Source organism: Petaurus breviceps, unplaced genomic scaffold (assembly GCF_028583685.1).
Source record: "Petaurus breviceps papuanus isolate PSGF00001 unplaced genomic scaffold, PetGlider_PUasm1.0 37, whole genome shotgun sequence".
Taxonomy (NCBI): domain Eukaryota; kingdom Metazoa; phylum Chordata; class Mammalia; order Diprotodontia; family Petauridae; genus Petaurus; species Petaurus breviceps.
In genome coordinates, this window is record NW_027186296.1 from 99,608,768 (window position 1) to 99,636,047 (window position 27,280).

The window sequence follows — 27,280 nt, forward strand, 5'->3', positions numbered from 1 at the left end:
TACTGTTTAAATCATTCAAGACTATTGAACTTGTATACATAATCAAAATCCCATCAAGAATTTGATCTTTGTTATGGAAGAAAGGAGTTTCCATTAAAAATACTGCTCCAAAATCTCATCATGGCACACAGATGATGCTTGGTTCTTAAAGGCTATGCCAAACGAATTTAAGTTCTAACAGGTCCTCTGAAACAAAAAAAGGCTTCACAAATAGACCCAGTGATGAACTGTAAGTCTCTCACTCAACATCCAGCCTAAATTTATAGAGGTTCAGCACCACATGGCTTAGTGATAAATTTTTTGACCACGATAGTTCTAAGAGAATTTCCCTAATTCTCTAAGCCCACACCAACAAAATCATAGATCCCTAAAGAGATAAACATGAGAGTAGAGTCTAATTCAATGACTGAGAAACCTTTTATTAAGGAATTGTCTTAATTAGTAAACAATAGTTCTGATGCCAATTGTATAAATGTCTCTTCATGGAGTAGAGATAATTCAGGGTCCTTGAAGGCCATGCCAGCTTAACTCAAGATCTGGAAGGTCCCATGAAAGTAGTAAGCACTCAAGTACAAGCCTGGGAATGAATTATCATCTCAGGATCAGGCTAGTTAGAAAGCTCATCACCAGGTTCACTAGAGAGAGATGAATTTTTTGGCCACAGGACCTCAGAAAGATCATAGACACTCTACTAAAACTCCTGCAACTTAGAGATTTGCACCTGTGGAGGGAGCTCACAAAGGGGTGGGGAACCTGCAGACTCTAGGCCACATGTGGCCCTCTAGGTTCTGAAGTACAGCCTTTACACTGAATCCAAACTGGCCTCCAGGTCACCGGTTTCCCTCTCCTGTCCCACATCATTGAAATCAACTCTTACAAGTCATAAACTTTTTTACATCAGGAACTATTTCATTTTTTCCTTTGTCTCTCTAGTACCCAGTAAATGCCTTACAAATGTTTATTGGTTGACCTGTGAAATTTTGAATAAGCATTTGGTAAGTGTGCTTTTTAAAGTTTTTTAAGACATCTGTAAAAACTCTTTTAATAACAAACTCTTTTCTTCAATAATTATATTGCTATCACCACATTTGGACTCTGACATCATAATCCTTGATGCAACAAATGTGCTTTGTAAAAGATATATTATTCTCTCTGAAATAAACTGGGACTTTGAAATAAAATTCTACTAGGCAGGCATTTCTTATACTCAGTTGCCTTCTCTAATAATTAAACTAGATTATACTAGATGGCCTTCTCTAATAATTAAACATCAAAAGTACTTTAAATGGCCCTAACGTGATAATAAGAGGGGGAAAAAATTAGACAATATTCAAGCCTGAAAGTAAACTACTCTGGGTTTCAATTCATCCTCCAAAAAGAAAGGCATATGATTCCTATATCAATCCCAAATCTTCACCATGAACAATGGTTTCACTGGCTCATTTCATCTATGCAGAAAAAAGGAGGATAAAACAAAACTGGATATATTTTCAAATAACCCCAAATTTTTCAAGAAGTCAATTTGATTGCATGGATATATGCTGGTGATCAAAAATGCGAGGAATCATGCGTTCTCTGTGGTTTTCCTGATTAATCGGGCAATGCAATGGCCACTTATGATGCTGAAAATCTGTTTGAATGGCAGCATCCTTTTGCCAGTCTTGTCAATTATCCTTGCTATCACATTCCTTTATCAGTGGAGTCTACAGCTGCTCAGTCTCAAACACTTTTGGCTGCACCTGTGAATCAGGCTGGGTTAATCACACTAGCAGATGGCAGGGGCCAGTCAGCTAAAAACTTATTATCATCTTAAATAGCACCTCAGGCACAAAACATGAGAAGTTACATACAATGGTGTCTAACTTAACAGCTACCTAACACCAGAGCCCATCAACCAAGAAAGTCAATTTCATGTACATGTCCAACAGTTACTTTCAATAACATCCTGTTCACAAGAGAAAAAAAAAAGTAGTTCAATAACCGTGACATAGGCTATTCTATTTAATAGAATTATCTACTAACTAAGTCTTTTAGCATCAACCATATAATGATAATTGATGGTCATAATGATTACCTTAAGGAACTAAAAAATACTGATGTCTCATAAACTGATCAAAGATTGGTTCATGCCTTCAACATAGTATTAATGTTAATTGTATTTAATTATATCCTAATTGGTTTTTTTAAACTTTATAATCCTGAAAAAGGTCCTATATCAAGCTAAATATGATTAATCAGAACAAAGAGTTTGTGGTATTTTATTTCGATTTTAAGAATTTAGCATGCTAACAAGTGCAAAGATTTCAATGAATTCTGATTTAATGTTATGCTTTTTTGCCTTTGTAAAAAAAAAAAGTAGAGAGAACAATTAGCTTTTGTGATTTTCTGTATCTTTTGTAAAACGGTAGTTGGAGTTACTCTTGACTATACCATAGGTTATATTGCTCCAGGTCCCTTACATAAGGAGCCACCCAAAAAATTCCTGCATGAAGTCAATTCTAGAGGAAAGTTTGTATTTGCAGAAGAATAAAGCTTTGTCTTGCCAAAAATAAAAATAGCATAGTGTGTTCTTGTCTTAATTATACAAAAGCTTATACCCAAACTTGGTCTAATTTTGAAAATCAGCTCATCTTGAGTGCCTGGTTAACATCTACTCCCTCTGATTTCTTTAGATGGTCTCTATCTCTCTTCTGTTCTTATCCTTGACCATCTCATTTTGGGGTAAGAAAATGGAGTAAAACTACTAAAAAAAACCCAAAACCAAAATAATTAAATTATTATGTTACTAATATTTTTAAATTGTCGTGTCTAAGGTAAGCAAGGAAAAACCTAGGAATCAGTCAAGTTTTTAAACATTTTCATGTTGCCATGAAAAAATCAAATTTTACCTATTTATCCCTCCCACCAGAAGCTGATCTATTTATATACACTTTTAAACAATTTTTGTCTTAACAGAAACTTGTTAGTAACCCTTTTGTTGATTTTAACTTTTGAAAAAAACTTGCCTATAAGGCAATACCATACATGACCATAGTTGTGAATTACAATAAGATCAATTATGATGTACTGCAACCCTTCTTAAACTGTGGGTCGCAATGCTATATGGGATCATGAGTGAAAAAAGTTTAAGAAGCCCTGGTGTTCTGGATAAGGGAGCAGGCCTAGGACTAAGAAAATCCTCGGCTCAAGTGCTGCCCCTGACATGTACTGGCTGTGTGACCCTGGGTGAGTAATTTGACCTTCAATGCCCCAGGCACCCGTCTAAAACTTTAAAAGTATAAAGTGGGTGCTGATACACCCATTGGTAGAGGGAAAGGGAGTTGATTCACCATTAGTTCTCTATACCAATGAAATGCAAGTCAAGTCAAGTTAAAAAAAAAAAAGAACTCAATAACAACAAAGGTCAATTATAGCTCAATATTTCCATGCCTTCTTTTGTTTTCTTGCTCAGTTAGGCTTCAAATACACAAAGTCATAGAAAAGAAGGAATCAAACAGCAGAAAGACGAGGGGTTTCCATAGGAAGAAAAGTAGCTACTCACACCAAAAGAAAAGACAAATGAGAAAGAAAGGTAGACAGTACACTTAGTTTATTTTCAAGTTTGAAAGTCAAGAGAACAGACATAAAGTGGGGAAAGGACACTGCAGATGTGAACAGTTGGCATTAAGAAAGGTCAGAATCATGCTTTTCCCATGTGACTCTAGTCACCGCCAGAGGTCTGTTGTTACTTACTCATGTTATTGTTATCATTGACAAAATCCTCTGAGCCTTCGTTGTCATCTTCATCATCTCCTGAGGCAATTGCATCTGTAGTCAAAAGAACATGTTTACCTATACATTTCTGAAGAGTAACATGTCATCATTTTCTATATTTTTAGGTCCTTGAGACTCAAAAGAAACATAATCCCCCAAAAAATCTACTAAAGAAAGGTGATGAAGGGTTTAAATTTTCTATGTGTACAATATTTTGTCCATGTTATGATCTTCAATTTCCTCTAATTTTATTTAATTCAAAAACTTTCATCATCTATAAAAGGAGGATATTAACATTTGTATTAACTATCTTTTAGCTTTGTTTGGAGAAAAGAACTTTGCAGACTTTAAAGTTCTATAGGAGTATGAATTAGTATTTTAATAGATTAAAAAACAGATTTTAAGGATCAAATAGTATTAAAATATGCTGGTGAATTTATGAATAGTATAAAATTGAAGCATTTTTTCTAATACAACTTTTAGAGTCACTTTCTTAGCAAAGTATTAAGGTAATAGTCCCTAATAAAATACTATTCCATTCATAACCCTCAGACCACTTAACAATAAGAAAATAATATTTATAATGAGTTTATTTGAAAATTCTCACTTTAAGTATTCAGATACTTTTGTGATTCTCTTGTGATCATATATTCTATTCTGTATTGTTGTTTGCAAACATCTTATTTCCCACACTAAATTATAAAATCTTTGGGGCCAGGGTGTTATCATCTTTCTATTTCTCTCATAGTCCAGCAAAGTCCTTTATCCATAGTAAATGCTTTTGAATGTTTGTTGAGTTGAACTGAACTAAAGATTTTGAAGAAGGAAAGCCAGCTAGAAGCCAAGAACCTCTAAAGTAGATACTATGCTTTAAAAGCCAGGAATGGTAATTATCTAAAACACATATATGTGTGTGTCTGTGTGTGTATATGTATGTGTGTATATACATGTGTATGAATGGTATATACATACATGTATCTACACATGCATATGTGTGGATATAGATATACACATATACCTATACATATACACATTTCCTCAAGATCATTCACTTTCAGATGAATGCCATTATACATATGTCTGTGTATATATAGGTGTATATGTGTGTATACATATATAGACACATATAAATATGTGTGTATATAGTCTATATGTGTGTATATAGTATGTATATATGTATGTGTGTACATACATGCACACAGATAATGGCATTCATATGAAAATGGATGGTCTTGAGGAAATTATTTAGTGTGTGTGAACCTTATGATTTTAAAAGAATTTCCTTTTTGGAAAAAGCTGCACATAGAGGCTTAAATCTTTCATATATAATCCCCATTATCTAACCTTCTTTGAGTATGGAAATGTTTGTGCTGCTAGTGATTTTTATAATAAAAAAAATTCTTAATTTTTTTAAATGTTCTCCAATTCAATTCACCAAACACTGATCAGGAGCCTGCTATGTTGAAGACACTTGCTTATGACACCAAAATGCTTCAAAGCAGGATTAACAAAAAGCTGTCAAGCTATGCACATGGCTTCCAATTACCAAAGACCTCACTGAGATCTGACTTTGCTCCTTCTACAATGAAATTTTACAGCAAAGTTGCTTATGTGTATTTTTTTAAAAACATCATCTAAGGTCAACTCACCTGTAACATTGACCATGAAGTACAAGGTTTCACTGTCTACAGTCCTAGCAGCTGTGCAAGCATAGAGGCCGGAATCTCTAGGAATGGCACCTTTAATCTGCAAGTATTCCCCAAAAAGAACTGTCCTATTGTTGGGCCCCAACTGTACCCCATCCTTAGTCCAACTGATCATGATGGCGTCTTTCAACGGGCAGCGCAATTCAAGGGGCTCTCCTGGCAGAACAGCATATACATCTGGCTGAGAGATTTGGTATTTGGTTGGCGGCTCTGCAAAAGTAGGAGAAAGGAGACAGAAAGAAGAAGGAGGGAAAGGAGAGAATTTCCAACAAAGGTCAGTGGAGGCCCATTTCATCCCAAGAGTTGTGATTATTGTCTTGCAAATTCCCGCTGGCTGTCAATCAGCCTGCCTCTCCCAGCATCCCACAGGAGTCAAAGTTAGAAAATAGTCTATCACATAGTAGATTTAATATTTAAAGTGTGAACCCAAAGAAAGAACCCAGCAGAAGCAGCTCTGGCTACAGTTCCCTCATGGCATGGTGACAGCCTTTAAAAAAAAAGTTAATAAAGAGACACTGGATGAACATTGTAGTTGGTATGTAATTCAAAGGTCACTAATACATTATATGGTACATGGGGGAAAAGGTAATTGGAAGTTATCACTAAGAACTTTCAATTCTACAAATTGAAATTCTTAGTCATGCTGACTGAGAAGCAACATAGACTCTATGGGAGGGTTGAATTTGAAATCAAAACATCTCAATTCAAATTATGACTCTGCCAGATAGGTGGCAAGTGGACAGAGTCCTGAACCTGGAGTCAGGAAGACCTGAGTTCAAAAGCAGCCTCAGACCTCAGAAGCTGTGGGACTCTGGGCAAATCACTTGAACTTTGTTTGCCTTGGTTTTCTCATCTATAAAACAGAGATAATCATAGCTCCCAGGAATGATGTGAGGATAAAATGAGGTTACCTTCGTATGGAACTTTGCAAACCCTAAAGCGCTCTAGACACCAGTTATTATTATCATTATTAATACTACCCCATGTGACCTTGAGAAAGTCATTTAATTTCCCTGGGCCTTGGTTTTCTCATTTGTAAATGTAAGGGACTGAACAATCTCATCTCCCTTCTAGCTGTAAATCCATAAACTTATCTTTAATGATGAGCCTAACCTGGGAAAAAGCAATGGGAAAGCATCATATTTTATGCAATGAGCTTTGACAAGTGCCCAGTGTGAATACCATGAATTGTGCCACATATCCCATGACAGGAAAAAAAAAAAAACAATCACAGCTTTGAGAATGGATGCAAATTTGTGCAGGCATCACAAGGCGATTGCTGTTTCCAAATCCTCAATGAAAGCACAACACTATTTCATAAGATTCAAATACACTCTCATCATGGAGTCAGTTTCATTCCTAAAGGAATACAGCTGGTTCATGCCGCGTGTCTTTATAAATCACCACCATCATCATACACTTACTGACCTCCTGACATGTATATACACTATGTTGGTTATAGGAATGCATAATGTATATGTGGTACTATGAGAAGACCTCTAGACTTGAAGTGAGGGGAATTCATTTGGTTCTTGGCTCAGTTACTTCCTATCCATGTGACGTTGGGCACACAGCAAACTCTCGGGGTTATAGTTTCCTCATTTGTAAAACAAGATGGTTGAACTATATTATAGTCAAGATCCCCTTCTACCTCCTGATCCTATGAGAACCTTTGTCTTCAAAGGGGTTTATAACCAACTTGTGGAGACAGAAAACAGTTTCAAAGAGAAGAAGCAACACAGGATTATATCCCCTATGTCAAATGGAACTCGAGTTTCTGGACGATCCATTCATCTAGACTGCTTTAAACTTGGGGAGGCTGAGGAAGTATACTCCAGAAGGTTGCTTATAAATAAGATATTAGAGTTAATACAGAGCCTAGTCGAAGAAATTCATTTAACTCATAATACAGCTGAAATAGAATGCTAATAGTAATAGCCTAGCTCTAAGTCCTTCCTGAGATCATGGTACTAGAAGGTACAGCTATTAGAAAAAAAAAAAAGAATAGTGTTTTTCCCCTTTTCTGGGCCCTGAAATAATCTAAGCCTATCTTTGGCCCCCTCCTGAACCTTCATTTCAGAACCCTTCTCCTCCTACCTTTCTAGCACTTCTCACCTTAAGATCATTGTACAGGATGTTAATTCCCTTATTTTAATTTGATTCAATTACATAACCATTTATGAAGAGTTTACTATGTACTGAGCACTATTAGGCCTGGCTTTTGAAACTTCCCTTACACTTATTTCTCCACTACCTATACCCCCATTTCTTTGTTATCTGTCTCCTTCCTAATACATTTCAAACCTTCCCCGATCCAATCTCTATGTTGCACATTGTCAGTTCCTTAATCTTTCTCATACCAACCTAGAAGCTGGAAATTCCACTTTTGTTTAAACGGAATCTACACATGATAACTTAAGAATATGAGGTTCAATGGGCATGTTCAGCAGGCAAGACTTCGTTAAGTTGTGATGGGAATGAAAGTATATTCCAAGGCCCTTGACTAGATTAGAGCTCAGAAATACTAGAAATTTCTACCTCTTTCCTCTAGGTAGGGAGGGAATCTTAAGGCAGACCTAAAAACAGGTCACGCTAGAATAAAAACCAGTAAAGCAAGGCAGACTCAGAAAAGTTCTATTGGAAGAAAAGCAACCAGGCGAGTGTTAGGAGAGAAAGTCTGAGGACCAGCACAAACTGTAAACAGCGCAGTTCAGTCCCATGGCTTCGGAAGCATTTTAATGGAAACAGCTGTAGATGTGACAATCGCAGAGCCCAAGGACCATCGGTGAGAGTTCTGTGAAACCTATTCCAATCAAAGCAGAAATCAATCCAGCAATAATGTAATTAGCATAGAGACACCTCCATGCAAGCCCTGCTCCGACGCTTCACTGTGAGATGGGGCAAACAAGTACATGTTCTGACAGGTCCTGCAAAACCAGAAAGGCTTTGAATAAGGTACCAACGATAATCTGTATGTCTGTCATCTGTAGACCTCCCGAGTTGAGTCAAGTTCAGAGAGGGTGGTGACGTTTAAAGTCACAGCAATTCTTAAAGACTTTCTAGTAAGTCACAGGGGAGCTGTGATCTCTGTTGCTGGAGGGAGTAACAACTATAATTAAATCAGAGGCATCTAAATAATACCAAATACAAAACAAAAAAAAATCAGTTATAGAAAAAAATGGAAAGGAACCACACAACATGGGCACATGAAGCTACAGAGATCAAGATCTTTCTTCTCTGGACCGCAAGTAAGAAAAGCACATCATCCCTAAGGATTTGGTAGAAAGCTCTGAGATTCAAAAAAAGAAAAGAAACAAATCAAAGAATGCCCAATTGTGACACAGAATGAGTTTTGTTCTCAAAAGATGGCAACTGTTGATGAAGGCTTTGTCCTTCTTTAATGAAGTTAAAATCTACTAGAACTCCAAGGCTATAAAGAATTTTCAGAAATGGGGAATGCCATACATGTGAAGACAAAGGGCCTATATCACCCAAAAAGTGCCCTAACTGTCCCCTCTAGAGGGTACGTGAATGACAATCCTCATCCCTGAGAGCAAGCTCTGTTTCTTTCATGTGACAATTAGAATTATCTATCAATCAATCAACAAGCAATTACTAAAGTACCAGGCACTAGGTTGGATTTTGGCAAGCAAAGATAAAAATGAAACTGTGTCTGCCTTCCTTATTCTATCAAGAATAGAAAGTATAAAGCAGGTGCTTAATAAATGCTTACCGAGTAATTAAAAATACCTGAGTCACTTAGCCTGATTGTGTAAATATAAAATAGGTGCTTAATAAATGCTTATTTATTGATTAGAACTACCTGGATGACTAGTCTGATTTTTCAGTCACAAAAGTTTAGTTTTTACATAACCCTATCATAAAAGATAATTAAGATCACCTTTTCCTTGAAAGTAATGTTTATTTAATATAATATATAAGTAAAATTGATATAACCAAAGGTCAAAGATACAATTCTCTTTATGTACATAATATTAAACTTTTAAGTATCTCCAAGATAATAAAATAACTACCCCCAAATTAATACCTCATGACTTCAAAGTCCATGAAATGAAGACCCTCTTAAAAAATATTTAAAGCCTGTTACCACCCCATATGAAGAATTCTAAGAAATGTCTTCCCTTCAGGTCAGTAACCTCTCTGGCTCTCAATATCCCTAACAATGGTATCAATAACAGCAGGGTTTATAACACAGGTGGAGAAGGAAATAAAAAAGAAGAAAAAGGAAGTGGATGGTGGTGGGGGTTGGGGGAGGGAGTAGAGTGGACAAGGATGAAAGGAAAGGAAAATGGAGATGAAATGTAAAGAGAAGAAAAAGGAGAAAGAGATGCTTATTTTAGGGACTGGTCAGAGTGCCAATGACAACCATCCCAGATGCCAGTCAAGTGGCCCATCGCCACAAGCTGCCTCCCCACACAGAAAGTACATCAAAGACCTCTCTGGTCAGCCTGCCAACGCTGCACCAGGAGAGATTGAGATAGAATCTAAACATCTGGCTTTTTGGAAGAGACTTTCTCAGCACTGCTCCTACCCTTGAGACAGTTTTTTTTTCCTTTCCTGGGGCTCATCATTCCTCTATTTCTCTTAAACATTTAAATGGCTTCAGGGATCTTCATCCACATTCCCTGCAACAATTTGGACCCTTGAGGCTTCTGTCATTGTTGTTACCTTTCATCTTTTACTTTAGAGACCAACAAAGTTCCTACTTCCCTGAGAGTATTAACATGGTCTTTGTGATACCCGTAAGTTTCTTCCCTGACTCAGAACACGTTTCTCTGATATAAACTAAGCCAGACCGTTGCTTTTGAGTCCATCAGGCTTTAGACCTCTCTTTGTAAAATATGACAGCTTACATAGGGCAAAGTGTTCCCTGTGAAACTTCAACAATACCTTTTATAGTAATATTAACATTTCCTGGATTTATTTTTTCTGCTGCTATAGTATACTTTTAACCTTTCAAAAGTAGAAAAAATCTACAAGGAGTCTACAGTCTAACAATGCCTCCCTCATTTATTCATGCCAACACATAATGGGTGGATTGATACATGAGACAGGTGTTATATTATGTACCAAATGTTATTTCAGAAGCCTCCCGCAGATGGAAAATATGTCTGCACAAAATAGAAATAAAAATTCAAAAACCAAGAGAGCTGGAACAAACATTTCAGTATTTGACGTTCTTTTTCAATGTTACCTGAAATTGCTGAATAAATAAAGTGACAAATTTGACTTGATAGGGACAGATGACATATTTTTTTTCTAATTGATTCCATTACTCTGTCTTGATGTAGTAAGATTTAGTTGTGTGGATTTATAACCAGCACCAACTCAGCTAAAACCTCCATACATCTTTTTTTTTTTTAATCAAGAAGTGTTAGCAATGTGAGTAATATTTTTGTTAAAATTACATTTAGTGATCAATAAAAACAGATTAAAGATTCTGACTTTTGTGCCAAGTAACAATGTGTTCATAGTCAAATACAGAGCATTCATTCTCCTTTCCCCTGAAACATTTTTTCATTATAGAACAGGCTGTCCAGCAATGTAGGGGAAGTCAGAAATCACTGGGTCCAGCTACCTCTTTTTAACAAATGATGGAAGTTAGGCTTCATGAGGTCCCATGAGTTCCTGAAGGTCACACAGTAAGTCAGTAATAGAGTCAAGATGAAAACTCTGGTCTCATGATTCCAACTTGGGGGCCCTTTTCATTACCCCATTTCCACCCTACTATGCTTTCACACCACTAATAAAACAAATATTACATTTGCCCTAAACCCCTGAATAAGCAAATAAGCTGAAATAAAACCCTCTAAGATGAATCTAGTCTCACTTCTAAGTCTGAAAGAGAAAAGCCATGGTTTTCACACATATCCAGGGAATTCTTCACTAATATTATCAGGAGGATGTCTTGAGACAATTGAAATGGCTAAAGCGCATTTGGAAACAGTAAGCTATTTCAGGTAACACTGTGCTGCCAGACTAGACTATAGCACTACTTCAGACTGTCACTTTTTATAATGTTTGCCCATAAACTTTTCCAATGTGGTTTTTGAAATAGTGCCCAAAAGCAAACAGAGAACAGATGGGAAAGCAAAGTATTGTCCTGTCCAATCGTTTCACGGAGAACGGACTACAGATTTTAACTGTTAAAAAAAAAGTTTCTGCCAACGTGAAAACAACATTACATTCCAAAATGAAGTCCATTCCAGCACTTTTCCCAGGAAGGCATGTTTTATAATCCTAAAAATTACAGCCAAAAAATGCATCACCTCTTCAGGTGGAGGTAGGTATGTCATATTGGAATCCATTACATAACAGAGTAGTCGTGCACCAAACTTGACCCTCTGCCATCCGCCTGCTCTCCCATCAAAAAAGCAAATGCAGACTCCCTGTTCTGATTCTTGAGGGAGAAGAGAAAATGCCACCATACCCCATGCACACATGTGGCTGCAGACCTTGTGTGTTCTGCTACTATAAATCCTGGTTAGCTACAGGATGAGATGTCTACCTGCTGGCAACAGTTTCAGGTTCTCATGGGAGCTTTTAAGCATTCTGGACAAGATCAGCACAGGTTCCTGGGACTTTTCTCCATCCACTCCTGGCTCCTTGGATGGATGAGTTACAGCAGACATGCAGCCACCTTGGGCAATGGGAATAAATATCTGGAAATACCTCATGTCTTAATAAAAAAAATCAAGAATTTGACATTAGATATCAAGTTAAATGCATGACCTTCAAAAATATGGCAAAGGGTAGCTGATTTTGCTTATTTCTGGCTTTGACTGTAACCTTAATCTTCCCCCATTGTATCCCTAGTGTGATCTCCTCTGGCTCATTTCAATAGTTGGGTGGCAGAGGAGGATTTTTCTCTGACTAATATTTAGTTTTTAGTATAAACTTAAATAGTAGAGGACAATGCATTTTTACAATGTTTCTATACCAAAAATTCCTGAAATCATTTGCAAGTGTATACTGACATTCCATAGGCAGAGAGAGTCACCTGGAGTGGAACAAAGCAGGTTTTTGGCAGTGTTAAGCCATTTAGAAATGCAAAGCACACAGGCAGCTTCCAACTGGTCCAACAGACTCTTGGTCTTGGAATAAGAACATGGCAGTTCAAAGAGCCCCTTTTGTCTTTGTGTCCCCAGCACCTACTGCCTGAGCCACAGTAGGTGTTTAACAAATGGTTGATTGATTGATTGATTTGATATCATTCCTAATAAACAGCATTAAAAGCAAACATTCTGCTGTCTTACAGCATACAAAGTGATACAGGATCAAAAGCTATTCCAGCTGCAGTTAGGCAATTTCTACTCAAAAATCCTCAAAAGCCTATAAAAGTTCCCCCTTGACAACATGTGACTTGTCATATGATAGAAATCCAAACATCAGTCACAGAACTGGAGAGTCGGAAGGGCCCTCAGAGACCATCTGGTCTAACACATAAATGAAAGAGCCCCTTACATAATGTACCTGATGATAAGTGGCTGGCCAGGCTGTACATGAAGACCTTGAAGGGGGACGGGGAAAGGTGACCCACAACCACTTGAACCATCCATTGTACTTTGGACCAGCTCTAAGTTTTAGAAAGTTTTGATTTATTTTTTTCCCCATCGAGCCTAAATTTGTTTCTGTAACTTCTGCTCCTGTTTGCTCTAGAGTCCAACAGAACAAATCCAATACATAACCATTATCATGTCCCACAGAGCCTTCTCTTCTCTATACTAAACATCCACAAGTCCTTCAACCAAGGAGTTCCTTCAAATGAGAATTCTTTCAAGAAGCAACATGTTCTAGTAGAACCGCTATTCTTGGACCTAGGTTCAAATCCCAGTTCCACCATTTTCCCCAGCTGTGTTACTTTTGGCAAGTCACCACATTTTTAAACCTCTGTCTCCTTATGTTTAAAGAAAAAAAAAGGTATAATAATATTTGTACTAATTACCTTAGCAGGGTTCTTATAAACATGAGCTGTTATTATAACTACACACTGTGCTCAAACAACGCTGACACAGATACACAAAAACAAACATGGGAGTGAATAATCCCTCAACCCAAGGATTAGAATCAATTGATGGAAGTCACAAAAAGCACTCACATCAGTCAAAGGAGGTAAGAAATCTAACAGGCTGAGAGCCTCCTTTTCAGTTTGTCATCCACAACCTGAGACTTTAAAGGTTCCCAGCATCATAACACCTCAGAGCTGGGAAGGATTCTAGAGACCACACAGACCAAAATGCTCCAGAATAGGAATCCCTATTCCATCTGTGAAAATTGGTAATTCGGCCCATTCTACTTTGGGACAACTCCAACCTTTGGGAAGCTTTTCTTCACATCAAGTTGAAATAATTAAGGCAGATCTTATTCATAGGGTGACAATGTCTTTTATTTCAGCAAAGCAACATGTGCCTTGAGCTACCAAAAAAAATCCATTTTAGACATTTTCATAATGTCATTTGAGTTACTGTCCACTGAGAGTACCTGGTTGGTAGAGTGAATAGAGCAAAGGACTTAGAGTCAGGAAGATCTGAATTCAAATCCTGCCTAAGACACTCTCTAGTTATGACCCTGGGTAAGTCATTTACTGACTGTCTACCTCAGTTTCCTCCTCTGTTTAATAGGGATAATAATAGCAACTGCCTGACAGGGTTGTTGTAAGGATCAAATCAGTTAAAATATGTCAAAGTGCTTCACAAATTCAAAGTGCTTTATAATTATGTGTTACTTTTATTTATTATGAATAACACAATAGTGAACAACACTCCCTAGCTAAAGATGATATATATGAACATATGTATGTGACACATATATTTTATATATACATTTGTATTATGTATGTGTGTATATATGCATGAATGGATGCACGGATGGAGAGATAGATATATTGCTGCCCAAGAGATATGCAAAATCCATTTATTGGAAATTATAATTTGTAAAGATGTCCTTATGCCTAAAAAAAATAGGATTAAATAATTAGAATCTTCTCCAAAGCTGTCCCTCACACTTTAGTCTCAACTTCATTTTTTATCTTTTCACCTGGAAAACTGGAATAATTCAATATTCATCAATAGTCATCAAAAGGGACGCAGCAAAGAGGAAAAGATTTATCCCAAGTTATGGGGGTCCAGAAAAACTCTCAGATTATTTGCGCTTTGGTTGTTTTTTATCAGGCTGCCTCTGCAAACGTACAGAGAGAGATACAGATATTCATACCTGCCTCTGTCCTTTTCTGGAATATTCTGTACCTAAAAACTTCCAAGTCACATGCCGATACTCTGCCCAATGTCTGACATCTCTGCCTGTGACACCAGAAATCAGAAGCCTATACAACTGAGTGAATCCTACTCTATCCTTATAAAACCCACAGTTCCAGCTACATTATTGAGGCAGACAGAGAGATAGCCAATGACGTAAGTATCTCACTCATCGGTTCACCTAAAAGAAGTGATCAAAATCTGTCAGAACTTGAGGGTGCCAAGTATGAGGGCAACCTCTGTCAGGATCATCAGCAGTCCTGGGTCCTTCTTAGGATCCCTTCCCTCATTTCTCCTGTGGCATAAAAAAACAATACCTCTGAGACTTGGGGACCCCCTCACCTGAGACCTAGAAGTATTCTGTGCCTAAATTCCTCTTCCTTTTTCCCTATCGTCCTATGACCCTACCCTTCAGTGCCTTCAATCAGGCCCTGGAGCCTCCTTCTGTAGGTTAACACTTGATAATAACAGCTTGTTGTTTTAAATATTTACTGGCCTGCCTAACTCTTGTAAAAACCACCCTAAGTCCCAAGATTACTGCAGCAGCCTAGGACATTAATTCTAAAACACCAGCATTTTAGGTCCAAGTCTAGCTTTTTCTCACAAGCAAAATTTCCACTCAACCAATATGATGCGGGCATTGTTACACGGATATTCATACAAAATCCCTAGGTACTGGCAGCTTTGCTTGAGTAAGAAGTTCAAGATTGAACTCAGTTCAAAAAACATTAACCCAAGAGACAGACCATTAGATTATACTGGCCAGGAAGTAGAAACTCGTACAACAAGTTATGTCAAATCAGCCAGAATTCATCTTCCTCCAGTGTACAATGAGGAGTTTTGTGTACACAGCATGGTGTGATCCATGTGTTACACTGTAAACCTAGTCATTTAGGGCCTCCTTCAGGAAAATAGACTTGCCAGTAATATCAGAGGAAGTTTAGCATTTCTTACCATCTTAAGACCTGGTGACATTTTCCTAAACTTCAGGGCCCTTAAGGTAAGTCATTTTTAGGGGAAATGTAATGCCAATAAGCTGATATTGTTACAGGAGAAGACGTCTGATTCAAGTCTCAAAGGTCTGAGTTTGTATCCTGGCCCTGCTACTTACCAGGAGGAACGAACACACACACACACACACACACACACACACACACACACACACACCTTTCTGCCCTTCTGGGCCTCAGTTTCTTCATCTTTAAAATCAGGTTAGATGAGTTCTGAGATTCCTGATAGCTCCAAACCCATGATCCTATAAACTTTAGTAACAGAGACAGGTGCTGTGTGTATTGCATGTCAGGGTTCAATAATAAAACATTCATAGGATGCATTCATATAACTTGTACTGATCCTCTATTGACACAATCTATGCATACAGTAGCTGCTTTGTAAAGGTGTTGCCATATTAAACAAGTATTTGCCCTTCGTATGTCTCTTTATAGAAAGCACAGAGCATTTTCAAACACTGCCTCCTTTGACCCTAATGATCTTGTGAAGCGGCTCAGGAAACTACTAACTTCCATTTTACAGATGAAGACACTGAAGTTCAGGCAGAAAGGTCAAGGGCGTTGCTTTCAGTTATAAACGAGCCTGTACTGGAATAGAGGTGTTGGGTCTCCAGATGAGTGGCCATGGTCACAACACAACACAACACACTGCCCCACAAAGAAAGTCACCAAGGTTTTCCAATGGTATCAAAATCACAAAAACCATATTCCTACAGCTATTAGGTAAATCCTCAATGGTCACACATTTTGATAAGTATCCAAATTAGACATGGAGGGGTTTTTTGCATACTTCAACAATCCATCAAAATTTTGTGTTGGGAAGAATAAATACTTTTTCCTTCTTTTTTGGATCAGACCTGTGATTTCATTGGCATGGAGAACTCCATTGTGAATGTAGACCAGGATTTGTCCTGCAACTAACAGAGTTTGGAAAGAGGGCTCTCAGCCTAGGGTCACAGACAAAACAGATCACAAGGACGTTTGAATCTGGGTCTTCTAGACTTTCAAGCCAGCTTTTTATCCACTCTACCAGTCTTTAAAAAAAAAAAAAAGGCCTGGTGTCATATGGAAGACCAAGCCCTAGAGATGGCAGTAGAAACAATCTAGGCTCAAATTCTGGTTTCATCTTTTACTAAAATCAACCCCACCCCCTTTCAATTTCCTTCTGTTTTCCCTCTTTAGAATGTAAGCTCCTTGAGGGCAGCAATTGTCTTATTTTTCTCTTGTATTTGTATTCCCAGCACTTGCAGTAATAAACACTTAGCTTTTTGATGACTTGCTTATCAGAACTTTGTGATCTTGGACAAATCCAAAACTCTGAATTTCATCTGTAACAGGAGAAAGAAATACTTATGCTGCCTAACTTGCAGGGTTGTTGTGAGAATTAAATAGCAAAATATATGTAAAAGTGCTTAAGGACTGTAAAGAAGTATATAATTATAAGCAATCATAGTAATTATCTCTAAAGAGTACTGAACTTAAAACTTAGAAGACCTGTTTCAAAACCTGCCCAGAACACTTATGAGCTGTGCTACCAAGGGCAATTCAGAAGCCTCCATAAGCCTCGTTTTTCTCATCTGTTATATGGGGGTAATGATACACTAGCTCACTCAAATGGTGGTGAGGAAGGTGCCTTGTACACTTTAAAGCATTATAGAAATGTGGGCTATTTTTATAGGGTCACATAAAGTCTCCCTCCTAGCAGATGCATAATAATAATAGTGATCAAAGAAACACTAACGTATCTCCTGACCCACTATTATGTACTTTCTTCTTTAATAATTCACCAAAATTCAGAAATCAACCAGTAAAAACAAATTACTATATTTAAGAAGGCTACAAAGGAAATAAGAAACATGGCTCCCATCTTCATAAATTCTAAGCTTTTTTTCCCCCCATCAGATTCTTCCTCAATTCTTCCCAGGGTTGTTTTGAGGCTCAAATGAGATGACAAGCCTGGCATACAGTAGGTACTTTATAAATGCTTATTACCTCCCCCACTCTTTCTGGAAGCATACAGAATCCCAGCATTATAAACATGGATAGAACAGCTTTTGAGTCCAACTTTAGGTCTCCGTCCAATAGTTCAGGGGCATTATTAACCTGGGGTGCAGAAACTTCTTAAAAAGTATTTTGATAACTATTTCAACATAATTGGTTTCCTCTGTAATCCTATGCATTTCATTTTATGCATTTAAAAATAATATATCAAGAAGGGGTTCATAGGGCTCACCAACTTGCCAAAGGAGTCTGGGACCCAAAAAAGTTAAGAACCCTTATAAAAGATAAATTCTAACTGTCAACCATGTGCTGAAGTACCTTAAGGAACTCACCACTCACTGAAGCCTCCTCCCTCCTTTTCTACTGTGTATAAAGCATCTCTCTCACCTGTCCTCCTTCTCAAATAATCCCATCCACTCTACCACCTTTGGGTCCCTAGTGTTCAACTGACACCACTGCTGCCCTTTCTACCCTTTGTGGGGATAAGCAGGGCTGAGAAAGGGAGCGTCTGTTTAACTATTATCCATTACACCATACTCTCTGGTGACCTGCTTCCAAGACTATGCTCCAATGAATCCTAATTAAGAGAATTTTCCCCTACTGTGCTAAGAATAGTCTAGTCACCTTCTTCCAAATCTCAACAGGGAGGCAGAGAAGACACTTCTGGAATATCACTCTAAACTCTTCCTTTAGACCAGGACCTCACTAAAATAACCCTCCTCAGTGAATGTCTATCTACACCAGGGATCTGTCTCAAAAAGATCCCCTTGGATGGAGTCTAAGGTAGATTGTCCTCATTCTGAATTTAGCTGAAGGGCATAAAGTGTTCCATCAGTCAGTTAACAAGCATTTAGTAAACTCTCACTACGTTCCAGGCACTACTGAGCACTGGATAATATTAGGATTTATATATCACACTTTCAGGTTTGCAAAGCCCTTTCTAGACTGAGGAATCTCAACTTGCCCGCACAACAACCCTGTGAAGTAGATACGATCATTATCCCCATTTTACAGATGAGGAAATCGAGGTCTAAAATCCAAAGTCACACAGCTAGTGTCTGAGGCAAAAATCAAAGAAAGTCTAACTACATTCACTGCAAGAAAAATTGTTAAACTCCTAGATATTGGGATGCTGACTGCATCACAGAGCCTTCTTTCTGAGTGACTCGGTTTTGTCTATATTGTTAGATAGTTTCACAGGAGATGCTGATGGCACTTTCAGGTAGTCCACTCACCTCAATCTTTGTGACAGGAAAAGAATTTGGTAAACTGGGGAGTGTTTTACAAATAGGAACTATGATCAGACAGACAGAGAGACAGACACACAGATGATAGATAGATAGATAGACAGACAAATATTTAACTGGACCTATGATTTTATCAGCATCCTCTCCTAGGGAAGAATTTACTTTTACCAATGTAAATTGGCAATTTAGCTACAATTTAAGGGTCTTAGAGTTGCCTGGGGCACTGAAGGGCCAAATGACTTGCCTTTAAGTTATGTATCATATATGTATATACATATGCATCTACCTATATATAGATGTGTGTATATATGTGTGTGGACAGATAGATAATAGATGGATGGATAGAAGATAAGATAGGTGGATAGATGGATGGATAGATGCATGAGGCACTGGGAGGTTAATGATTTGCCAACCGGTCATAAAGCTCCTTGCATGGGTCTTTCTTCTGTTCAGACCTTGTGATTTTACTGGCATAGAAGAATGCCCTGAAGGAAAAGACCACAGGAGATCATTAATTGCCTTAGCGCAGTTGCCTGGGGGTACCGAGAGGGTAAGGGATTTGCCTAGGAGTGGGTAGCTAATTCCAAGAGAGGCCTTAAATCATCTTTTCCAAAGGTAACATAGCATGGTGGATAGAGTGAGGACCACTTGGGTTTAAGTCAGGCCTCTTAAGAGTATTGGCTGTGACTCTGGGCCAGTCACTTACCCTCTCAGTGCTCCCAGGCACTTGCTAAGAAGACTGAAGATTTGGGTTGTTAAGACTAGTTTCCTCCTAAAGCATTCTTTGGCCACTACAATCAGAGAGGCACATCCTAGCTTTAAGATTATGGGCAAGTCTTTCTTAACCTCCCGGTGTCCCTGGACAATTTTTTAATACTCTTAAGTTACATGACCAGTTGCCACTCTGCAAGGCCGGAAGAAATCCCCCAATTCCAAGCTCCTTACAACAAGAAAATCACATTTAGATCAAAAACTAAAACCCTATGAAAACTTGCACAAATGGAACAGGGACATTATGAATATGATTGATATGTTCCTGTGCTGAAGATGAACAGGAATTCCACAGCTATTAAGAGATTAAGGAAGTCCTGAGATAATGCCCCCTCTTACTTCTTTCACTAGACATCTTTTGGGGGTCTTATTCAGCAAGTTTATATAAAGAGCTTGGGCCTTTCTCTCAGCATGACCTCAGCTCCAACACTCATTTTGATGTTACAGATGCATCCTTGTGTCCTGGGATGGGTCCCAAGGAGCAGCATCTCAGCAATTTGCAAATGGAGGGTAAGCAGCTGGATGCCTGAAAACAGATGGCCTTACTCATTTGAATAGGTTTGATCTTGTCTAGTGTTCAAAGCTAAGCAAGTTTGGGCTTGGTTAGCACTTGAATGGTTTGTTTGAGGCCTGGTGCTTCTCTAGGCCACAGATCACAAAACTGGATGATTCTGCAGTAAGCAATTCGATTTGAATGACCTATATTTGATGTTTTCCTAAAGCTGCCTTCCATTGTGAGAGCCAAGAGGGGGGGCTGTTACTTAGGAGGGAGACATGATAGCTGCCTTTTATACATTAGAAGGTGAGTAACAGAGGTATTTGGGGGCCATCCTTTTACAAAAAGAAAAGAAACTCCTCCTTTCTCTCCCCTACCCCACATAGGAATCCTATGGTAGAGAATTTAAACCCAAATTAATTCTGGAAATTCCAAATTAAGATACCCACTATGACATTTAACCTTTCTCCCAAGGGCACTCTTCTAAATACTCTAGGAACTGATAAAAGGTAATTCCAAATAAATAAGGCCTTTGATGAGTCTATGGCTGTATTTAGAGTCCCTTTTCCCAAAATCCTAACTAACTTCTGGGAAGGGGCAACTTGGTGTCATAATATCACCTTCTACTTCTACTTACCTTTGCTTCCCATTACAGGGATTTCCCATGCATAGGACTATTTCTGGTTTTTTGGAGGGTTTTTTGTTTTGTGTGCAGTCCTGGGGCACAGTCAAAGCAGACAACTTCAGAGTTAGAACACTGAGTTCAAGTGTTGCCTCTGCCACTGGGTGACCATGGTTGAGTTTACTTATCCTATTTGAATATCAATTTCCCCTTCTGTAAAATGAGAAAAGAATCCTTATGCTATCCACTTCACTAGATTGCTGTAAGAAAGGCATTTTGTGAATTTTAAGGGGCCATCTAAATGTGGGTTATAAATTCAATATTCAGGAGGTTATTGCCTCGTTTATGGATTTGTCCTCCTGCTGGCTGTCTCTTTGACAGCTGGCACGCTCCATAAATCTGTCAAATACAGGCAGTGATAGGGAAGAATTTGGTAAGGGGAAAAATTGAATTTAACTATAAACTACAATGGGAAACTGAGATTACCTGAACATCTTATTTCGCTATACTATCCCTTCCCTTACTTTCATAGAGTGTTAAGTATTCAAATTCCTTCTCACTGGAAGAAGTTTCTTTCCTAAGTATCTACCACTTTTCAAACAATAAATCAATTATACTACTATTTACTAGGCATTCAGGACTCTTCTCTAGCACCAACTATCAAAACCAATAGTACTCAAAAAAGTCAATATGACTTTCTAATTTTGTAGTTTAGAGCAGTGGTGTCAAACAAATAGAAATGAGGCTATTGAGATTGTACATAAGGATTTCTGTGGGCTGCATATTGACTTAGAAAAACAACTTTGTGTGTGTGTGTGTGTGTGTGTGTGTGTGTGTGTTCATTCTATTGTGTTTTTACTTACTCAGCCATTTCCCAATTACATTTTAATCTGGTTCTGGCCCTACTTGGGAATGGCAGTATATGGGTACATGTATGATACCTCTGTTTTTAGAGGAAGCAAGACCAATATTTCTGCTTTAAAAAGTACCCAGATACCTATTTCATTCTATAGAAAAAAAAAAAAGAAACTATGATACAAGATGAAAATGCAGCTCTTCAGAAAAGACTTAGAGATCTCCAAACTGGTTAGTAATGGCTCCTACTGAGCAACTAATATACTAAAAAGAAAGGAGTAGTTGATGGCTACTTCAAAAGTCCCTTGCCTTTAAGACCCTTTTTTTAAGAGTCACTGACATGATTCTCCTTTCTCCAAAAGATTGCTTATTACCTATGAGATAAAAGGAATAGTCATTACCTTTTCTTCCCCCATGCGTTTATATGGATATATACATGTATATAAATATATAGAATATATGTAGACATATAAGGAAAGTCCCTTTACAAAGTTATTTTTTTTATTTTTTAGTCTAGACTTGATTTCATTGACGTATGAAACTCAATCTAGAAACACTCATCATCCATGAAACTTATCTGTGACTTAGAGAGTGTTAAGGAATTTCCTAGGGCACTGAGAGGTAAGGTCCAATGGTCATGCAAAGAGTGTGAATCAGAGGAAGGATCTGAATCCACCTCTTCCTAAGGCAGCCCTTGGATTCATTACACTATACTCCCTTTCTCAAAACTGTTAGAAAAAAAAAATTTCATTCATTTATAACTGTACAGGAAAGTTAGAATATCAGTATTTCTCTCCTATAATTCTCTATGCCATTCTTCAGATCCTGAGCACTCATCTCTAGAAACATGATATGACTAGGTATTTTAAATTCACAGTATATGCTAAACAAACTAAAGAAATTTGATTCACCTCTGAGCCTAGCTAGAAAAAAAACAACCACAGATCACATTTGAAAAATATTAACAAATTAAACATTACTTCATCTAGAAGTTTTCTCTCCTCTTTTCCCTTTTCCTCACAGGATACTCTCTAACTCACTTACCAAAGACTTTTTTTTCCCGTTCTAGGGGGTTTCTGCCCCATATTATCAGAATTTTTTTTTCCATTTTTCTTCCTAACTCCCTGCTTCTCTCCCAAACAATTAGAACCAGCACCTATTTCTGTGTCCATATGTTCCATTGTTATTTAGTTGTCTATGCCATGTAATAAATAGGCAAATCCTTCTTTACTCTTGCCTATATTATGCCTGCTAACTTGGTATGGGATGTTCTATTCATTCTAACAGAAATGGAGAATCAGAAATTAAAAATCAGAAAAGCTTCTGAAGAAAATATGAGAGAAAACTCTACTTTAATTGCAATTAAATGGTTCTTAGGGAAATGGCTGAATAGGTTATGGTATATGCATGCAATGGCATATTACTGAACCCTGAGAAACAATGAATATGAAAAATTCAGAGAAATATGGGAAGATTTGAATGAACTGATGCAAAGTCCACAGAGTCAGAAGAATAATATATATCACTAAAAATAGCAAAAAGAAAAACAATCTTGAAAAATAACAGAACCCTAATCAATGCAGAGACTAGTCTTGAACTCTCTGCTATGACAGAGAGGTGATAAGCTACGGGTACTGAACGATGTCTACTTGTTCAGAAAGACCAATATATTGGTTTCTTTTCTTTAAGTTTATTTCTTTGTTACAAAGGAGTGTTTAATGACAGGGTGGGAAAAGGAATCATTGGGAAGTGAACAAGGTGTAAAAAGAAATCCATAAAACATTTACTTAAAAATAAACAATTAACTGGCTCCAAACCTAGACAAACCTTTTTACCTAGTAATCCCATTATCAGAATATATTCCTGGGAAATGTACAAAGATGTACTGGAAACAACTTCAATGTTCAACAACTCTGCCTTGTTAAATACACTTTTGGTAAAATCACAAAATAGAGAATAACAAATGAAAAATATATACTAAAGTATAGAAAGATGTATATGAAATTGTGCATGATGTTAAATTTAGTATAAGGCAGAGTAGTACAGAGGAAAGGATTCTATATTGGAAGTCAGAAGACTTTGGTTCAATCCTTTGCTCTACTTACTACCTTCTGAGTGATCCTGGGTAAGATACTTAATATATCTTACTACTGACTACCACGTATCACAGTTGCCTCATCTTTAAAATGAGACTAAGCTAAATGAGCTCCAAAGTCTCTCACTGCTCTAAATATATGGTGCTCTAAACTAGGAGAACTGTATATAAAGTAACAACTCTAATCAATACATACACACATTTTGTCTAAACACAAGTTGTTCCTGAATAGAATGTGTGTGTGTGTGTGTGTGTGTGTGTGTGTGTGTCACAGAATGAGCCCTGGGTAAACCCTTATCTTTTTAGTTCAAGGAAATAAATGACAGACACTAGATATAATCTAGGCAAGGACCTGAGAATCCCCAAGAGATGTTCCAGATCCAAACCAAGAATCTTCCAGAAAATCTTTCCAGCACAAACTTTTTAGACAGGGCTGCACATTACACTTACCTCAAAGAAAAGCATTACATCATCAACCTTGACTTTGACTGGTTTATCCAACCAAGAAGGTGGGCAACCCAATTAACTCTCTCAGGCTGCCACGCACAAGCTGTCCAGATCTAATATTCATCACCACCACCGGCTCCATAATCCAGTAACACCCAAGCCTATTGCTTTCACTGGCTAGAACAATTGCAGACCTGTATGGCGGTCTTAGTCCAGAAGTAACCATGGGTGAATATGTGATTGATTACCACAACATGTTACCAAAAGTTCAAAACCCAACTTCAGGGCAAAAGCAAGTAAAGCATGTTACACTTCCCACAAATTTTGTAACTTTTTCCCCCATAATTTTCCACAGGCCCTAATGACAGTCCCTTGGAAGCCTGAAACTGAAAAGCCTTTTCTTGCCAAAATATATTTTTCTTAATGACGTGTGTGCCCTGGTTTGTTATTGCATGGCTGCAAAAGCTGACTTTTTTTCTTAACAGAAAAAACATTGAAACATTTAGACTGAAAATAGCAAGATGTGCACATTTCTAAACCTCACAAACTTTGCAAAGGGACCCAAGATGACAGAAAGTACAGGTCAAAGCCTGTAAGCACAGTGCCCTATACATAGCAGACACTTAATAACCACTTATAGAAATGAACCAAACTTTGAAACAATCCTGGTATTCAAAACTAAATGTAAATGTGTCCTGTTAAGGGACATTTTCTTTTATACTGTGTTGGGCATAAGGTTATTCTATCAAAGATTCTTTAAAATACCCATTGTGACTTATTTTTGGATATAAAATCATAAAGTATCAAGTGCCATTTAAGACCATAGCTGTTTTTAATTATACCCAAGAAAAAGGGTTATTGATGCAGGAGTCTAGGTAAAGATTGTGAGCTATATGTCCTTCTCAGATTTTACTGATTTGAAACTTGAAACATTTATAACATCTAGTGTGTTTCAATTGTGCAACTACCATGCGTCAACCAAGAATGTAATATTCATTTTGCTGAAAATCTGGAAGACTTCGAAGGATGGGAAGAATGCCACTACTAAGACAGAAATACACCCTTGGGACTATCCCATTGTCAACTTCCAATTTAAAGCAGAAGGGTTTTCAAAGGGTCTAAATTCTTAACTTGCCAATTCCAAGGATCTTTATAATCATTTTGCAACCACATACACACACACACACACACACACACACACACACACACACACACATACACAGACATGCTTTTTTTTTATTTTCCAAATATTTCTTAAAACAATTAGAATTAGTCATATATGGAAAAATTCAACAGTATACTATTATGTGTAAAAAAATTAATCCATATGTAATATAGATGAAGAGTGAGGGCCAGAAAATATGCATGAAAATTTATGCAGCATTTGTTTTAGCGGTTATATTATGAGTCTGAGTTGAGTTCTTTTAAGGGAAGGTGCTGCATAAATCATACAAATATGTATGCCCTATAACCTCATTCCTGAGTCTATCAGAATTTTCATTATAGGCTATTTTTCAATTTCCTCATAAAAAGTGTCACCATAAACTGAAATTCTATATATATATGATCTCTGTTCAGAAATAACTTGAGATTTACTACTCTTTAGTTGTGCAAGAGGTAAATAGACCTGCAACAATTTGACATTGATTCAGAAGGACCAAAGAGAAAGAAAAGGCAATTTTGATACATACAGGATGGGCCAATTAATCTTGATTGTAGAACAAATGTTTACCATTTTCCAAAGTGGAATAATGGCAACTGTTGATGACTGTTTTAAAACCTAAGATAAAGGTTTTTCCCGCTACCCCAAAATATATATATATATTTTACTTTATGCATATTTAACTTGATCATAAAGGCAAAAAGGGCAGTGCTAATCTACTTTCTCAAAACCCTGATGAGTTAATAAATAAATAATTTAGTAGCTGGGAGATGACATGAGGACACTAATGTGCCTCTCCATTCTGTCTCCTTTTTGCATTTTGCTGCCATTTTGCATTTTCTCTATGGTTGGGCAATCTGGGGGGGGGGAATGAGATTAATTTAAATACTTAATATTTCTCTGACCTTGGGCAAGTCACTTTTCTGGGACTCAGTTTCCTTATTTAAAAAATGCAGTGGTAAGGGAAATGGACAAGATGGTCTCAAAGGTCACTTCCAGAACTAAATCTATAATTATCAACTATGTTCATCTAAGCATTGACAACTATAATTGAGAAGTAGAAATATTTTGAAACGTGTATTTTCATAAAACCCAAAGGTAGACATTCTCTTGAGAGTCCCTGAATTAAAATAGCCACCATGTCCCCCAAACACCACAATATCACCAAACGGGTAACATTGATGTCTCTTATGGAATCCTTTTTTATTTGCTGATGGCCTGGAAATGCAAGGCTACATGACCTCCTCTCTCCATCCCTCACCTGCTATCAAAGGATGCTAGAGTATCTCCATCATGTTAGCAGGATGGAGAAAGTGGCCTCAGATTCCGTAAGAGACTTGAAATCAAGAGCAAAAAGGCCACACCAGGGCTTGGTAGAAATGCAGGCTGGCTTCCCAGGTGTTCCAAAAGGAGTATCTGTTAGCAAGCAGCAGGACAAAGTCACCCCTAGAGAAATGAAAGGTGGAGGCCAGCAGATCCCATAGTGATTCTCTCTCAGCTAACCAATACGGAACTCAAGATAACCTTGTGTGTCAAAAGTCTTGCATATGAACTATTCCTCAAGTTAAGAACTCTGCTGCCAGGTCCCCTACACAGTCCTTGCAAAGATGCCCCATGATGAGTCTGAAGAACAAAAAACACTTCTACCTCTTCAACAGGTCACTCTCTTCTGGCTCTGCAGAACACTAGAGGCATGGTAGGAAGTCAGACACATAGAGGACAAATCCAATGACTATGTTTTTGGCAAATTCTTGAGTTTAAATGGAGGGAAAATGAAAAAGAAGGGGGGAGGCTGCTTCTAAATTTCAAGAGGCTAAAAAGAATGTCAAATGTAGAGCAA

The 27,280-nt window shown here is 37.6% G+C and overlaps 1 protein-coding gene across 3 annotated transcripts in view; it reads right to left on the minus strand.

Moving 5' to 3' along the window:
* The window catches only part of FGFR2 (fibroblast growth factor receptor 2), a 117,500-nt gene that overhangs the window by 78,495 nt on the left and 11,725 nt on the right, over positions 1–27,280 (minus strand). For 2 of the 3 annotated variants that reach the window (XM_069099109.1, XM_069099108.1), the window contains exons 3-4: positions 5,403–5,669; positions 3,733–3,807 (exon numbers count right to left, since the gene is read on the minus strand). The exons of the other annotated variant lie outside the window; for it this stretch is intronic. In XM_069099109.1, coding sequence (XP_068955210.1) covers positions 3,733–3,807; positions 5,403–5,669 — 342 coding nt within the window. The remainder of the gene's footprint in view (positions 1–3,732; positions 3,808–5,402; positions 5,670–27,280) is intronic. 3 annotated transcript variants of the gene reach the window in all.